Below are 16121 nucleotides of genomic sequence, written 5' to 3'. Positions count from 1 at the left end.
GACGCTTGAACCACTGGGCAGGGACCAGCACCGATGGACACTTGGTCGCTCTGTTCCCAGCTCTGCCGCTGACACGACCTAATTTGGGGCAAGTCACTTCCCGTGGGTGTCCAAGCCAAACTAGTGCTTGTAAGCTCCATGTGACTGGCTTACACAGAAACTAGTACTATGCATCCCTGATTACTGTTGAATCAAACAAATGAAGTGAATCAGTGGAAGTTCCTCAGAACTGCCCTGAACCATTCAGTATGAGCCGTTACTCCGTTAGGTCTGTTTTCAGACGTAGGAGTGCTGGGAAAAGGAATCTGAACAGGGTAAGGACGTCACACACAAACTTTTGGAGTACTCAGCGTTCTCAGAAATGTAAATAACACCATGAAACACCACATGGGATAAGTAAGCTGCTTTAATAATAATAAATTTATTAAGTGGCAAGAAGCCACTCTGCTTTGTAAACCGATTTTACTCAATCACAGTCGCTCTATTTTTTTTTCCTCATTTAACATGAATACATTCTGTCATTTGTATGTGAAAGACTTACGCAGAGATATGTTCTGGACCACTCCCGCTGATTTTACTGGTCAGAAAAACATTAAACATGCGGAAACAGCACCTTATTAAAACTATAGGCCTTTTCTCATTACATCTCCTTTGCTGCTAAGCTAAATTATCATTGAATAAGCCAAGTCTACAGAGGTTTTTTTCCTTGTCCTGTGTTCTGAGATGTAGTGGGGCCTGCAGAAATGTCTGATAAAACCTCACATATAATAAGTAATTCAGAAGGCTTTGTAAGCAATAGCTGCAGTTGCTTCTTCAGACTAGAGAGCTTCTCATGCATTAATGCACTTAGTTAGGCTTTGTGAGGAGCTCAGAGGAGGATGTACCCTCTTCCTGATACAGTTAGTTGAGCCTGGACTCTGCACCACTGATATTGTTCAGCAACTGTGTGCACCAATAATTTAAAAAAACCCAAGAAATCAGGCTGTTTTTATCAGAAACAAGTAATAAATCTTATCATAATAATAAAAAAAAAATGGCAATTTCTGATGTGTGACGTTTTCATTGCTTGAGAACGGATCAGTGCAAAGTGAGGTAACCCACGCACCCCGTCACTTAGGCTGGGGGCGTTTTAAACCAGGCGCCGCCTTTTGGAATCCCTCTCCATATCTTCAGTGGGAGAGTTTCCATTGCACCCAAGAGGGGACACCATGTTTAGCAAAGGGTCTTCAGATGCCCCTCCAAACAGGGACAGCAACAAAGCCACACCATAGCCAGTAGCACGTTCACCCTACGGAAAAAAAAAAACAAACACAAAACCAAACCACACCACAATTCACGTTTCAGACCAACAACAGCAGCGACGTCGCACGGCCAGAGCGAATGCCCGGGGTCCCTGGCAGGCCCACTCAGCTTGTGCTTCTGTGTCCTTACTGCTGCTGGAATCTGTCCCACTTAGATTAAACCAACATCCCGGTTGATTCACGTGAGAACAGAGCTCACGCTGACTCGAGGTTGGATTTATGCTAGCATTGGGCAGGGCAGGGAATGCTCCATCCAGCACGAGCATGGATTTGGAGTATGAGCTGAGTAAGCTGGGTTTAAAGTCAAAGGAGGCAAGGGGGAGTAACTTGGCTTGGTTTTTAGGAAAAAAAGAATATATACAAGTTCCATCAAAGGGAGGAGGGGAAACCCCCAAGAGGAAACAAAGGTCAGCAGGCAGGATGATCAACTCTGGTCAATCACCTTAAAAAAAATATGGGTGAAAATGGAAGGCCAGGATTATTGCCATGAACAGATACCGGGCAAGCTGTCGAGTTTTACAATGATAATGATGTTGCTGAGTAAAGTCACCGTTAGAATATTTTAAAACCAAACCGAAAAATATGAACAGACGAAGCTACCAAAACAAAGAAATTCCCACCACAGAAGAAGAGTCAATGCTTTTCAAAAGAGCTCTTCTCCACCTAATTCTCTCACTTTGAATTTGATGGCACAGAATTCAGAGCATCTGCAGGCACAAGCAGTTTTCTTTACCCAGCTTGCTGGCCCAGGAAAGCGCCAGAAGTCATATGAACATACTCACTGCATGAACAGGTGCAGCAATGTCTATATGGACCCAGACTCCAGGCCAGTCGAAGCCGATGTGAGAAGCAATGAAGAGCCCAGCACAGGAGCTTGGAGTATTGTCTCGGTCCTGTATAAACAATAAAAATACAGTTGGGTTTTGCAAAAAAAGGCCATGTCGATGTTTTATTCCTGCCTACAGAAAAGACAGTTGTGCAAATCTAGTTCAAGGCTTAATGACTGGCCCTAAAACACAGTCTTGCAAACCAACTATGCTGGAAATCCATTGACTTAATCCCTGATAGCAGTCTGGCCCTGCTCAATTCCTCTTCTGCCCAAGCTCTTTTCTGCAGTGTTTTCGGAACTTAACTGCACATTGTAACTCTCAAATGCAGCAAAAGCAGCTGCAGCAATTCCCGAGGCCTCTGTCCTCAATTTCCTGGTTTCTGCATTCCCAGTTAGTGTCTCTGCTGGGTATACACGATCTGAGGAATGAATACTCATCTTCACTTCTTAAATGGTCTCCATCCAGGAATTTAGCATTCATCTTAGGGCCATGCTTAAAAGGCAAGCAGCCAAAAGATACCCTTGTAGCAGGCTATCCTGTTTAAAATTGACACTAAATATCAGTGTAGTGACATACAGCCTGCAAAATTCCCAGGTAAAAGACTCTGAAGACCATAATTCTATGACCCATTTCTAAAAGATTACAGCCCACATGTAGAGCTTTCAGCCAGCTATCAGCAGGCCAGCACATTATCTAGAGAGCACGTATTTCTACGTAATAAATGAAATTTGAAAGAAAAAAAAAAAATCTTACTGCCACAGAGTTCTTCATATCAGCTACAGCCGAAGTAAATTCACTGAAGTGGAGCTCAGGGCAATACACAAGAGGATGGACCAAGTCCCCGCAGTTCCTGCCAGCTTTAACACAAGCCCTTTCCCACTCTTCGTTATTGGTAAGGACAGCAGCATGATACTTCCCTGTAGCAATTCCCTAGGGAGATATAAGACAGAATCAGAAAGGATTCACCTTAACCCTGCTGGGTAGGGTAATTCTGTACTGCTCCCTCTCAGCATTAACAGCTGCTTTCCACCTAACAAAGCCACTGAGAAAAAAAGTCTCAAAACTACTCTGCAAGAAGTTAGTGTACAAATGTAGACAGAGGCATCGTGGCTACTGTTAAATCTTTTAAAATTTCTGAAAATCCATTCTGCAGTGAAACAGTCTACATTTGTCTGGCCTATTCAAACTGCTCTCCCACAAAAACATTTCTTTACAGTTTCTGTGCAAGCAAACTATATTATTTTACAATTATTTATCTTTAGAAATAAAATTAAATCATCAATGAATTATAAATAAAATATCTAACACACACATAGAAGATACTCCAGTAATGTGTGTCAATCAGACACACAGTTGGAATGTAACATCCTCATCCACTGGAAAGGTTGCTTCCTTCCAAATATAACAAACCTGGAAGCCACCATCACACCAGTTCTCCAGTAGGGCAATGATGGGAAACTTTCACAGGATTGATGTTTACACCAATCTATGCAACAGTCATGCTTCTAAAATTTGCCACCATTTCTCCCCCTGATATGAAGACCAATTTATTTTCTAGAAAATTAAACCACAAGAATCACTGCTCATCAATGTCACCATTTATAAAACAGGAATAGAATTTAAAAAAGAATAGCATTAAATTTGTACCCTTGTATCGTTCTGCATATGACTTACAATGGAAGCCATTTTACGGACAAGAAAATTCCCGATCACTATCATCAAATCAGTTCTGCTAATTATAAAGCTACTGAATTGCAAACATGCAGGACTGGATTGCTTACATCAGCTGCTAATGTCATCAGAAGAACACCATTTTTTCTTTCAGTATGCAAAATCAAAAAAGTTGCATAAAGAACCAAAAAACCCCGCCTGAGTAACGCCGTTATAAATGTACCACATTCACGGCACATGTCATGTGCACCGAGGATTACAGTTTACTGGGGCTGCTGCTGGCAGCTCGCTCTTGCACAGCTTCGGGAAGCCACCATCCAGCACAACAGTTCACGGTATCTGCCTTCCCCCAAAGATGAGCAGAACAGAGATAAAGAGTGTATAACGCACAGGCAGTGGAAGGATGTTCCCACTAGCAGTTCTGTGTCAGTACCTGAGCTCCAGTAAGAGTGGCCATATCAAGAATGATATCAGCTCCAAGATCCTTGCATGCATAAGCTACTCCATCAGCCAGTATCAGTCTACCTTCCGCATCAGTGTTATTGATTTCCACAGTTCTAGGAAGAAGAGAGGGCATTTAATACAACCGTGCTTCAGGCTGGGAGTTAAGGCTCATCTGTCTGCACTAGGATACTGGATGAGAAAGCAGACTCAAGTTTAACGTGCTTCCTTATCTGACTGCACGTCTGCATGGCTGTGTATACCCCAGCTGCAAGCATCCCGGCACAGCACACAGGGAACAGGGTGGTAATAGCACTGTCCTCACGGTCAGGTCTACCTGCTGGGCCTGTAGTATGCCTAGCTGGGATTTTACAGGTTACTGCCATGCAAAGAGTATCATACCCTGCTTAAAACAGGAGGAGATTCTTACAGAATGGTAGCCTGCCTCTGCGACTGAGACAATACAGGTGGACAGCGAAAACTGGTTGTATCAGAAAAAACGCCTAAACCCGAGTGCTTTAAGGAAACTTCAGCTCATGACATACGATATGTATTTTGATGTGTATTTACATACCCAACAGGAAACTCTCAGCACACTTAAAACTCACTACTACGGCTGTTCGAAATACTATTATCAATATTTAGGAAAGCTGGGGACAGGTTCACAATCTGCATGGTACTCAGATAAACACAACAAAAGATGATGCTTCCTCTCAATGTTTCTGTAAAAAGCACAGATATAGTCTTACTTTCCAGAGTAAAGAACGTGAATGTCATCAGGTCTTGTTGCACGTGGTCCGACTGCATTCTCGGCCAAACAAAAAACAGCATGAAGATTGTCTTTAAAACCCTGTAACAACCATAGGAGAGAAATGGCTCTTGATTCCCATCAAGCCAATTTATTGGGACTGGAAAAAATGAGGGACTACAACTTCTTGACAGCAATGCCACTAATTACATGGGAAATCTGTGAGGAACGTCTTCTATCTTGAAGCTGAGACTAAGAGCTATAGAAAGCAGGTGAGGAGGTAACATCTAATGCTGGTTTTAGAGTTCTCTCTGGAGAGTGAACAAAAGCCTACATGCATGTGACAGACAACTGGGGAAGCGATCTAGAAAGCTCTTGTCAATTAAGCAGTGATCAGTAGAATCTTCTCTCAGTGGCAAGGTATCTGAATGAAAACATCTTTATATGCACTGTGCAGAGGCAACTGGAGAGGGTCAGGTTTAGTTGAGCCCGACTCCCTGGGAAGAGCACGTTCAGCTCTTTACAGCCAGCTCCAGTGAGATCTTCACAAGCACAACTCCAAAGCCCACTGAGCTCACCAGGAAACTGGCAGGCTCACTGAAAACAAACCCTGAGTCACTGAACTATGGTCCCCCTGTATGAAAATCAGCAGAGTACATCTCCAAAGATGTGACACTTCACTCATCTAATTGTAATTCAACTCTTAACATTGACTCGTAACAGATCACAAACGACATGTCCAGACTGTGTAACTCCTTCAGCCTTTGTAGCCACAAGGGAAAGACCCAAGCAACGTCTGCTTTCAACATGGCAGTTACAAAGACTTGTGAGAGGACATTACACAGCCAGTCAGGATGCTTGGGATTATTTTCCAAACCTTGTAATTTCCACTGCTTTTATTTTGCCTCCAATAACAACAGATACAACTGGGGCTATTTGAGGAACTGGGCTCCTTCCCATCATTTTTGCCACGCTGGGGAAGAGCCTACAGTAATAATGGAAAATTATGGAAATAATAAATGCTAATATGCAGCCATTTATGAACTGTATACTTTCCCTAAAAAAAACAGCCCCAGGTGAATAGAATCCATCTCTGAGCATTTTGATGGACAGTAACTTTGATTGTGGCAACCCTGGAACGTGGTGGAACTCCACATCAGTGGATCTCCCAGCTGCCAGTGACACAGCTCGCTGGCCTTCAGCACCCAACCACACCACAGGTCAGATACATGCTACCAGGATCTATCTTCTCTCTTTCCATGTAAAACCAAAAATATCTGTGACTAAGACAAAGTTGGGTTGGTTTGTGGTGGTTTTGGGGGTGTGGGGTGGGTGCTTGTTGTGTTTTTTAATGTATCATTCTTTCTGGGAGGCACACAACATTTTCAAACTTCCCCCTCCCCTTAGCTTCCTCTCTTCTAGCATATCCCATCCTGGTTTACTTTGGTTTAAAATCAATTGCTTATATGGTTATGGACGATATTTCAAAATGTATGATGATTTTGTTATTTACACAATGGCTGTATTGTGTGGAGGGATCCTAGGAACAGAAAGGAAAACAGCAGCATTTAACAGATAAAAACATAGCTCCTCCTCAGCTGGGATAGCTAGCCTTAAAGACATCAAACTCCTAGGGAAACCAGGGTCAGTTTTACTGTTAATCTCTTGATAAAAAGTCTGTAGCTGAAGAAATCTGGACTTGCTGAATCAGCTCATGTTCTGAAGTCTAAAGGGCAAATGCATCAATCAAAACCTTTCAACATAACAGGCAGCATGTAGAAGCCACAAAGTAACTTTGCAGTTTCTAGTCCAGCCAGTGGGCAAACAGCTTTGCTGAGGAGATAACCTTCCATCTACAACTCTTTGCTCTTCCAAAACAATCTATGCACCAAAACCCCCACTCTGTTCACAATCTCTCACTGGACTGCACCAAATTTTCCTCCTCCAAGTGGGAGATGTGGTTAATCTACTGTCAAAAAGTGAAAACATGCTTCCAGTATCAGTTGCCTTTTCCTGAATCTCATTCCATCTGTAGCTCTTCAAAAGCAGGATTCACTATGTTAACATGCAGGGTCAAGAAGGATTTCAAAAATTCAAGTGAATGTTTTTCTTTTCTCCCTTGTGTTGGAAAGTTCACAACGGATGAAATGCATCTTTCTAGGAAAAAAAGCTTGCTTAATTTTGCTACCCAAAGCCTTTTCAAATCACGCTGTAAAATTGTTGAACAGCATGTAGGCAGCTATTTTCTGAAGATGGATAATAACCTCTGCCCCTCTTCCCACTGTGCTTTCTATCCAACACGCATTTCCAACTTCAGTCTCTGTGACAAAGCATAGCTAATTCAGACCTTTTCCAGCTTTATATTACTCTTAAGAGCATTTAAAAAAAATCTTGAAACAGTACCAATGACAAATTCTTTCCACTGCCTATCTGAATGCATTTTCTGCAGGGATTTCATTAACAGACCTTCTTGCATGAGGTTGCATAAGCAGTGAGATCATCCTTTTGTTTTTACATACAAAGGCACAGATTTCTTGTGAGCTATGACAGCTTCTTCAGGGTCACTTTGTCCAAACACGTCACTGCCAGTCTATCCATTGTTACAATAACTGCATATGCAGTGACAGATCATTTGTGTTCACACCTACTGCGATTGCGAATGCAACTTCTCTCAGTGCAGATAATATAATTACACACACAGAACTACTTCGTAAACAAGGACCAAATCACCGAAAGAACGTACCGCATCCACGGCTTTCCCACATCTTCCTAAAGCACCGTGTAAGTTCTAGCTCTTGTCCCCTGCAAACACATGATCTAACTTTCTGAAGGACAGTTACAGAAAGCTAGTGACTTTGCCTGAGATGCAGCTCACAAATCTGTTTTCAGTTTCAAGTCTCTGCAGATAACTGCAAAGTTTACAATCTTTCCACATCAAACATGCTGCTAGGGCCAAGGCACACAGCTCAACTATTGAGAAATGGGAACTTGGCACTGATCATCCCCTGGACAAAGCTTCTGTCAGATCTATGCATTAATCTGCAGCAGTCAATGTTCTTTGAACTTTGGATACTCCTTGGAGGCAATAGCTGCTCTGTCAGCAAGCCTCACTCGCTGGATTTGTGGAGAGGGCAGTTTTATTGGCAGCGGCCACTTCTTTTTCCCAGTTCATACTGTTAAAGTGCAGTATGCATTTTTTTAATTCTTCATATTTCAATACCTGGCTTCTTCTCAGCTCCTCTACTACTTTCTGACCACAGGAGCAAACCAACAAGTAGCTCCTGATGAGACTAGAGCTGCCACTTCCCCAGCAGGTTAATATTAGAACTGGCACGGGATCCGGAATATGCAGATTTCATATTGCAGAGTCACTCGTCCCCTTCTTTGCTAAGGAGACGACAGGTGCCCCAAATCCCACAGCTTAAACAAAACCAGCACTGGATAACTCAAGCATAAATCTGATTCAAGGAACTAGAAACCACTCAGTCTGCAGAACAAACCCTGAAATTCAAGAAAGACTCTTAAAGAAAAAAAATAGCACTCAAGGAATTTCTCACCATTTTCTCACAAGATCCCAGTGAAGATTTGAAATATTTTCCTGAAATAGCAGAAAGAGCAGAGTGGCTCAAGATCACTAATAGCAGCAGCAGGTCAGAACTTCAGGATTAGACTGGCCCCCATATCTGGGAATATATCCAAACGCCAGACTGCTCCTTGGCAATGCTGGATACGTGATATCAATTAACACGTTTCACTTACTTGCTTTACAGTGGCTCTGAAGGCACCCAAAATAGCAGCTGCTCCACCACAGTCTCGTTTCATTCCAGGCATAGTAGTCTGTTTAAACAGAACCATAGAATTTTTTTTTTTTCTTTAAAAGAGAATTTCCCAGTAATGCCTGCTAAAACTAGTATTTCTGGTGCTGCCGTAACCCTGGTCTCGACAGTGCTCAGCTGTAACGGAAACACGGAACACGTGCACCTGCTTATTGGTAGATCTTGCCTTAGAACTGGAAAATACTAAACCTCTGCTGATAATTCATTAGAAAAGAAAAAAGAAGAAGGTTGTTTACAAGATTCGCACCGAGGCCAACTCAAAAGGGTTTTAGATCTAGCACCAAAATCAGAAATTAAACATCTTTGTTCCTAGCTTTCTCCCGGCAGTGGGCAATACTTAAAGGGCAAAATATCACATAGCTATTCAACTGCTCTGTTCCTTGAACTCTGTTTGGTCTTCTCCTCTGATAGCTTTTGTCCATATGGATGACAGTACATCAAGTGATTACTCAAACAAATATACTTTGGTTTCCTACAGACATTAACCGAATTTTTTCCATCAGAAAACAACACTGTGAGCAAAGGCAGCAGAAGAACAAGTGTTTATGTACCTTTCCCTTAATGCTGAGGCCTCCAGTGTCATACACAATACCTTTGCCCACCCATGCAATGGTCTGTGTAGCACCATCTGGAGTGTGACTGAGAACTGCGAGGGCTGGAGGATGCAGAGCTGCCTTGCCAACTCCGTAGATACCTGGGAAACAGAGAATTAAACCACTTGTGAAGAAGACAGACAGTGGGGAGCAATCTGTGGCTATTTTCTGTAAAACATCTTGGAATGCTATGGGCAATAAAACTGTTTCAAAAATGTGCAAATAAAACATTACATTCAAATTAACTGCTAGGAAAAAAGCTGAATTTTCAACAAGATATACCTCCAAAGCCTCTCTCTTTCAGCTCCTCATCTCGAATAATCGTAGGAGTAATCCCAAGATCCTTGCCAACTTTTTTGATTTCCTTAATCATTAAAAGAAAAAGGACATTGTCAGTCACCAGAAGGACACATTTGTGTCCTTCCACACATATGGGTACCCACTTCAAGGTTTTGTGTGATTTTTGCATGCATACACATACAAACATCCACAATTTTGGGTGTGGTGCTGGTTTTCCAATGGCCTAATTCCACTGAGGCATCCTTGACTTACTACGACATGAAATACAAATTTGACCTTTAAGCTCCGCCAATAAAAGAAATCTTCAGAGGTAAGAGCCAGCTGTTCACTCTATCGGATCATGATGCAACAGGACAGGAATATTTTCATTCTCAACAGCTTTCCAGATCTTTACGATAAAACTCACTTGGAAACATGTCAACTTCTGTCCCGTAATTCCAGAAACTCTGATCACCATCAGGCTTAAGACAGCAGTAGCACTGGCAAAGAAGCCAGCGTCATGATCAAAACAAGAATTCACGTCTTCTGACTCCCAATGCCTTACCCTGAGCTGTACAGTCTGCCTCCTTCCAACTTATCAAAGTTCTACGAAATATTAGAGGCAAAAGAAATAGCCTCAGCATCCTTGGACAGGTGCTTTGATGTGTTTCCCACTGCTGACATACAGATTTTGCTAAGAGACAGCAACGCTAGTTCTTGATTACTATAGCCTAGGCTTACAATTAGTAACTCTTACCCATCGGGTGTATGGCCTACCTCCAGGAAGCTGTCTGTGTTCATCTCATTGCATGGGGTGTCCACAATTCGAGCAGCCAGCCTGACTCCTTCTGTAGCACTTGCCAGACACTATGAAAAGAAGCGAGGACACCTGAGAACTGGCCTTGATTCCGCCAGTTTTCTGCGTAGCTTTGCGTTTAGTCCTATGCAGCTACACCAGATGTGTGGTTCTTCTGAAGCATGTTAATGCTTAACTGCAACCGATCATGGGCAGTTGTACAGTATTAAAGAGTATCAACCAAGCCAACCACTATTTTTTGTATGTGTTAAGCTTCAGTTATTTTTCCCTGTGCTCCAATTTCCAGGCAATTGTATTCATTCCCACAGTGAATTGAAATTGCAAAATTAGAGCCTTCTCCATGATCAAAGGGAGATCAAGAAGGCAACGTAAGGTGGAGGAGAGAAAGATAAGAGGAAGCCAACTGAGGAAGTCACAATGAGTTTGTAGGTGGCTCTGGCTGGAAACCTGCAGAGATTACATACAGGAAGCTGCAGAGTTTATATACGGCAGGCAGAGCAGCTGAGTGCAATAAAGATTACTACCACAAGACATTCTATATGGCAGGCCCATGGGGAATGTGGAATATTTCATATTTGTGTCAAACGTGCATGCATCTGTTTCCCCATTCCTGTGGCAAAACGGACTGACCGTCACGTGGACTGAGTGAAAACTTATCGAAGCAAGAGTGGACAGAACCAAAATGGTCGCCACAAGCACGCCGAGGCCGTCTCCTTAAAGAAGGATCCTCCTGGCAAAAAGGACAGCAAGGGCAGCAGACACTAGGCTTCTGTTTTTAACTCCTGTGAATCGACAACTTGAAACAAAAAGACTAGGTGGAAGGAAACTTCGTTCAAGCTTTCCAGTAGCCACACCACACTGACGACCACACACAGCAGACGGGTGAGTCAAGATGGGTTTCAAAGGAATCTGATGTGTTGGATAGTCATTCGCTGAGGTATCTGAAGTTTGGCTTGGCCAGACTGGCCTAAGGACTCTATACATTCTGTATCCCAGCACTCACAAACCTGGGCTTGCTTTGGAACGGTGCCCGATTCCCTATAATTACTTTTGATTGTTTTACTTCCCCTAAAGGGCTAAGGACCTCCTCAGGAGCCAAGCTAGGTTTGGAGTGATTCATTGTTAGGGCCATGCACGTAAATGGAGGTGCTCCAACCCAAAGGCCAGTCCGAGAGAAACAATATAACTTACAGAAATAAGCTGTGCCTGGGTTTGGCTTCCAGGGTACTCAAGAGAACCTGGATAATGGCAGCCTTTAATAAGTGCCTTGTAAAACTATGACAATCCCTGCTAGTCCTCACCATAAAATACCCTGGACAATGTAGTAGGTGCAAAATACAGCAACATGCCAAGGGAGAGGTTTAGCTAAAAAAACCCTACCACATGCCTCTTCTATGCTCTACATTAGCTGTCTGGTGCTGGCTGAATTTAAGGGGTGAAAACTTGGCTTGGAGGAAGCCAGTAATATTTTTGGCATTGACATAAAGGGGAAGAACAGGAGGTAGAAATAATTTCAGCTTTGTTTTTTAAATAACCCAAGTGGTTTGGAATCTATCTATCTGAAGAAATTATTTTTGACACAGTTATGGTTTTTCTGATTTGGGGCATGGAAAAATTGAGTGATCAACAGTTGTACTCATAGCACGTCTCTCTCTCACTTTCAGGCATCATTTGCTGTGGGTGAATCAGTTCATGAAGTAAGGACAAACTATTGGAGGAGAAGATACTGAAAGAAAAAAAATTACCCTAAAGCTGTATTTCTGAGAATTTCAGACGCAGCAAACCCATTGCCAAAATTTTTTAAGGGGTTTGTATAACCTCACCAACTGACAGCTAAGGGAGTGTCCAGCTGTACTGAAGCACAGAACCTGGAACACCGAGCAGGAAGTTGCCCAACAGCTCAAGTGCAAACCTTGGAATAGATTTTAAGTCAGGATCTTCAAGAGGAACGACCTAGCATACTAAAAGTTACCTGATGTGGAGTTTCCCCTCTGTAACAGTCAGGTGCAAGGGAAACAGTCTTTGATTGTCTGCTATTGAAAGATGACTTAGACATATTCAACTGTTATGTACAGCTCACCTCCACGCTGAATCGTTTCTTAGGGCCTTGTTTCTGGCTACAGTTCTGCTAGAAAAACTCAGCCAAAGAGGTACATCAGACAGAAATAGCAGAGGCTGTATGTGATCCCAGAATAAGCAACTTCTAGTGACTGCACTGTGATGTTCACCTGCACAGCCACATACAGATTTTGCCCAGCTAAAAGAAAGTGAGAAGCCCACACACCAAAGGCAATGTAATATTAAAGGCTAAAAATACACTATTTGTATCTGTGATAAAACATGAGAAAGGGGATGTTCTCTTTGTGCTATTGGATGTTTTCCACCCCCGAAATCTAAATTCTGAATAGTATCTTCAGCCTTTGCTGCAGTAGTTTGTTCAATATTTCTACTCACAAGTGCTGGGAACTGACCAATTTCAAGGAACTTTGACCTAGGATAATTCATTACTTTAGATACAACACCTATTGCATACGTAGCCCGAGACAGGTGTATCTGTGCATGCAATAAATTAAAGAACAAAAAAATATTTCAGGGAATAATGGAAAAAACTGATGACGGAAAAACCCCAAAATCTTACTTTAAGTGTTGCCACTTCTATTGGTCCATTGTTTTGTCCAACCAGGAAAAACTCTACCGTTACAGTTTTCTTCTCTGTGCGTCTTGATGCACTGGACCGATGTGTGAACAACGGGAAAGCCCTGGCCAACGCACAAGCAGAAGCGAAAACTTCAGACCGCTCACAGACCATCTGAAACACCAGCCAGAAGACAAACATGTCAGACAACGTCAGGGACGTGGAAGACTACATTTAAAGGGATCTGTTACCTGTGATACCATTGGTAAAGAGGGGGGAAAAAACCCAAGGGGGCAGGTGGAAAACAACTGATGTCTGAATCAAGGCATACTTATACGTGATGTTTGGCATGGATGGAGCAGCAGTACAAACAGTACCACATTGAACTGGTTCAGGTCATTTCCCATACGGAAATGAATGACACTGCTGGACTTGATTGTGGGGGAATTAGTACATCCTTATAAGGGAGCTGGACTGCTTTAATTATACTAGTGCAATTAACACAGGTTAGCCTACAGATCAAGGAAAAAAAAAGCATGGGAACCATCAATAGGTGTTCAAAACAAAGGAAACAGAGAGAAATGATATGAGAATGTGGCTAACATTAACCCAAAAGCTTTTTAACATTTAGAATATTTTTCCGAAGTTCATTACAGAAATTACCAATGGAAAGCAGCTTTAGCTAAACATTTGCAAAGGGAAAAAAATTGAGTTATTACTCTTGCAAATAAGTTTTCCAAGGGAAGAGTGGAATTAGATTTTGTTACTGACACTGACTACATGAGTTTTCTCTAACAACGTAGAAATCTGAATCAATCTGGAGAAGCCATGGAAACAAACAACAAATTAATGAGGCTCATACAGAAGATGACCAAAGCAGTCCAAGAGCTTGTTCTGCAAAGGACTCAAACTGGAGCATTAGTTCACATCAAGACTTTTAAAACTCACTGAATAACACGAACAAGGCACCTTAAATTGGTTATGCAACACAGACATAGCCTGCATGCAGGCTGTGTCAATCTTCTAAAGCGTGCCATAACCCTAGTTCAAAAAAACCCACTACCAGTTTCCTTTGCATGGGCATTCCTGGTTGAAGACGTTCCATACACATCCAACCTTAATTCCCTCCATCTGCTCCAGCATGCATAAGCTTTTGTGGTTAGGTCTTGTTTACGCATCAGTAAAAAAACCACTTATAAATGTCAGTATAATTAAATCAGTAAAACTTGCCCACCTCCAGTCTCCTTGGATACAGCTAAAATCCTGAAAAGTCGAGAAAATACTTGACCAGACATTTCACCAGAAGCATTTTCAAACAGCCACTTACTACGATACATCTGTTGACACCTCCTGGAAGGCAATTTCTAACCAGGCGGGTGATGAACTGAGCTGCAGATGGACTATTGTGCCGGCTGACCCTGGAAGGCAAAGCGGCCACAGTGGCATAATTCAGGTAGAGAGGACAGCTGTCAGTGGGGTTTGGATTCAGAGTGCTTAAAGCAGACTGCCATATCTGGGGAGAAAAGAATTTAAAGACAAAGAACTGTATCAGACTCTTCTTTCCATCTCATTTCCACTATATTTAGGCGCTCTTTAATTACAGGACTTTAAATGTTGGAAACCAAGAAATAGTGTGCACACTTTTAAATGCAATAACCTTCGGAGTGAAAAGAAACACGAAATAAGACCAGGCTGTTTATTAACAAGAAAATACAAATGTACTTTCCATGACAAACATCTTTTTTAAGCCACACAAATTAAATTTTAAAGCCACACCATTCAGTGTGAACGCTGCTTCAGAGCTTTTTTAAGTTGAGACCGTCTTCCTAGTGATAAATAGACGGATCGATTTACTAGCCCCGAGTTGTTGTTTCACGTAGCAATTTAATTAAAAAAGAAACAAAAAAAAAAGGCTAAACATTGTCATAAGAGACTCAGGAGTCCAACGAAAAAACCTGCCAAACATCTAGCGACCGAGAAGCCGGGATGCAAAACCTTCCTCGTTTTACCCCAAGCCATCAACACCATCTAAACCAACAGCCCCGCGTACCCACGGCAGCAGCTGAAAGCAGGGGAGGGGGAAGCGCTGCCAGCTCTCCGCCCTGTGCGGGGGGCGAGGCTCAGCCTCCTGCTTCCCATCTGCACCTGAGAACGCGCGTTTCGGTCATTATGTTAATTGCAGACCGCACCCCGTCACCTCCGAGGAGGGCAAAGCACCTTCCACCCGTCGAGGTGGGCACAAGGGGCGCGGGAGCGAAGCCGCGGTGCTTCACCCGCGGGTGGGGAAGGGTCCCCCCGCCGCAGCAACGAGCTCCTGCCGGACCCCGCCGCCGTCCCCGAGCCCGGCCCGCCGAGCGGTGCGGGGACCGGCTCATTTCCCCTTTATTTTTCCGTTAAGGGCCACTCCCAGGAGGTATCACGGGGTAAAGCCCTCCGGCTCTGGGGTTCAAGGACGGGTTCCCCTCCCGCGGGCCCGGCGCGCTCCCTCCCCGCCCGGCCGGGCGCCGGCCCCCCCGGCCGCAGCAGGCCCCGGCGCCGAGCAGGCAGCCACAGGCCGGCGAGCCCGAGCCCCCGCCTCCCCCGCACCACGAGGCCGCGCGGGGCCGGGGCGGGGAGACGCGGCCTTGGAAGGGGGGGGGGGGGGGGGCCGCGGGCGCCCCGGAGGGAGGCGGTGCCGGGGCGGGGGCCGCGCTCCCCCCCCCGCGCCGAGGCCGCCGCCTCAGGGCGCGGGACGGGACGGGACGGGACGGGACACACGCACACACGACGGACGGGGACCCCGCGCTCCCGCCGCGGCCCGGCCTCACCTCCTCGGTGACCCGCGGCTGCAGCTTGCCCCGCAGCTGGGCCCAGGGCAGGCGGTGGAGGTTGTGCAGCTGGCCCAGGACGAGCAGCGGGCGGCTCTGCGGGTCCGCCTCGCCGGCGCTGGCCTGGAACTCCAGCTGCACGTTCGCCATCTTCCTGCCCCCG

General features: G+C 44.2%; 1 protein-coding gene across 1 annotated transcript; it reads right to left on the bottom strand.

Moving 5' to 3' along the window:
* Positions 1-388: 388 nt before the first annotated feature.
* NPEPL1 (aminopeptidase like 1) lies at positions 389-16108 on the bottom strand. Its single transcript, XM_086474534.1, has 12 exons — positions 15959-16108; positions 14479-14664; positions 13155-13325; positions 10477-10566; positions 9703-9784; positions 9379-9521; positions 8751-8828; positions 4993-5093; positions 4236-4359; positions 2885-3061; positions 2084-2194; positions 389-1288 (listed from the first exon to the last, which is right to left on the bottom strand). The coding sequence occupies exons 1-12, from the start codon at positions 16106-16108 to the stop codon at positions 1130-1132; spliced, it is 1572 nt and encodes a 523-aa protein (XP_086330660.1). The 3' UTR covers positions 389-1129.
* Positions 16109-16121: the final 13 nt, after the last annotated feature.

This window comes from Leptosomus discolor, chromosome 17, assembly GCF_034619465.1.
Source record: "Leptosomus discolor isolate bLepDis1 chromosome 17, bLepDis1.hap2, whole genome shotgun sequence".
Lineage (NCBI taxonomy): Eukaryota > Metazoa > Chordata > Aves > Leptosomiformes > Leptosomidae > Leptosomus > Leptosomus discolor.
This window is presented reverse-complemented; position numbering and strand designations above follow the sequence as displayed.

What these genes read in the sequence shown, in the direction of transcription:
- NPEPL1 (XM_086474534.1), bottom strand. Translation starts at nt 16,108, where the DNA reads ATGGCGAACGTGCAGCTGGAGTTCCAGGCCAGCGCCGGCGAGGCGGAC. An exon ending in AGCCGCGGGTCACCGAGGAG is followed by an intron (nt 14,665 to 15,958) that starts GTGAGGCCGGGC and finishes TTTTCTCCCCAG; the next exon opens with ATATGGCAGTCTGCTTTAAG. An exon ending in TAGAAGTGGCAACACTTAAA is followed by an intron (nt 10,567 to 13,154) that starts GTAAGATTTTGG and finishes TTCTTTTCATAG; the next exon opens with TGTCTGGCAAGTGCTACAGA.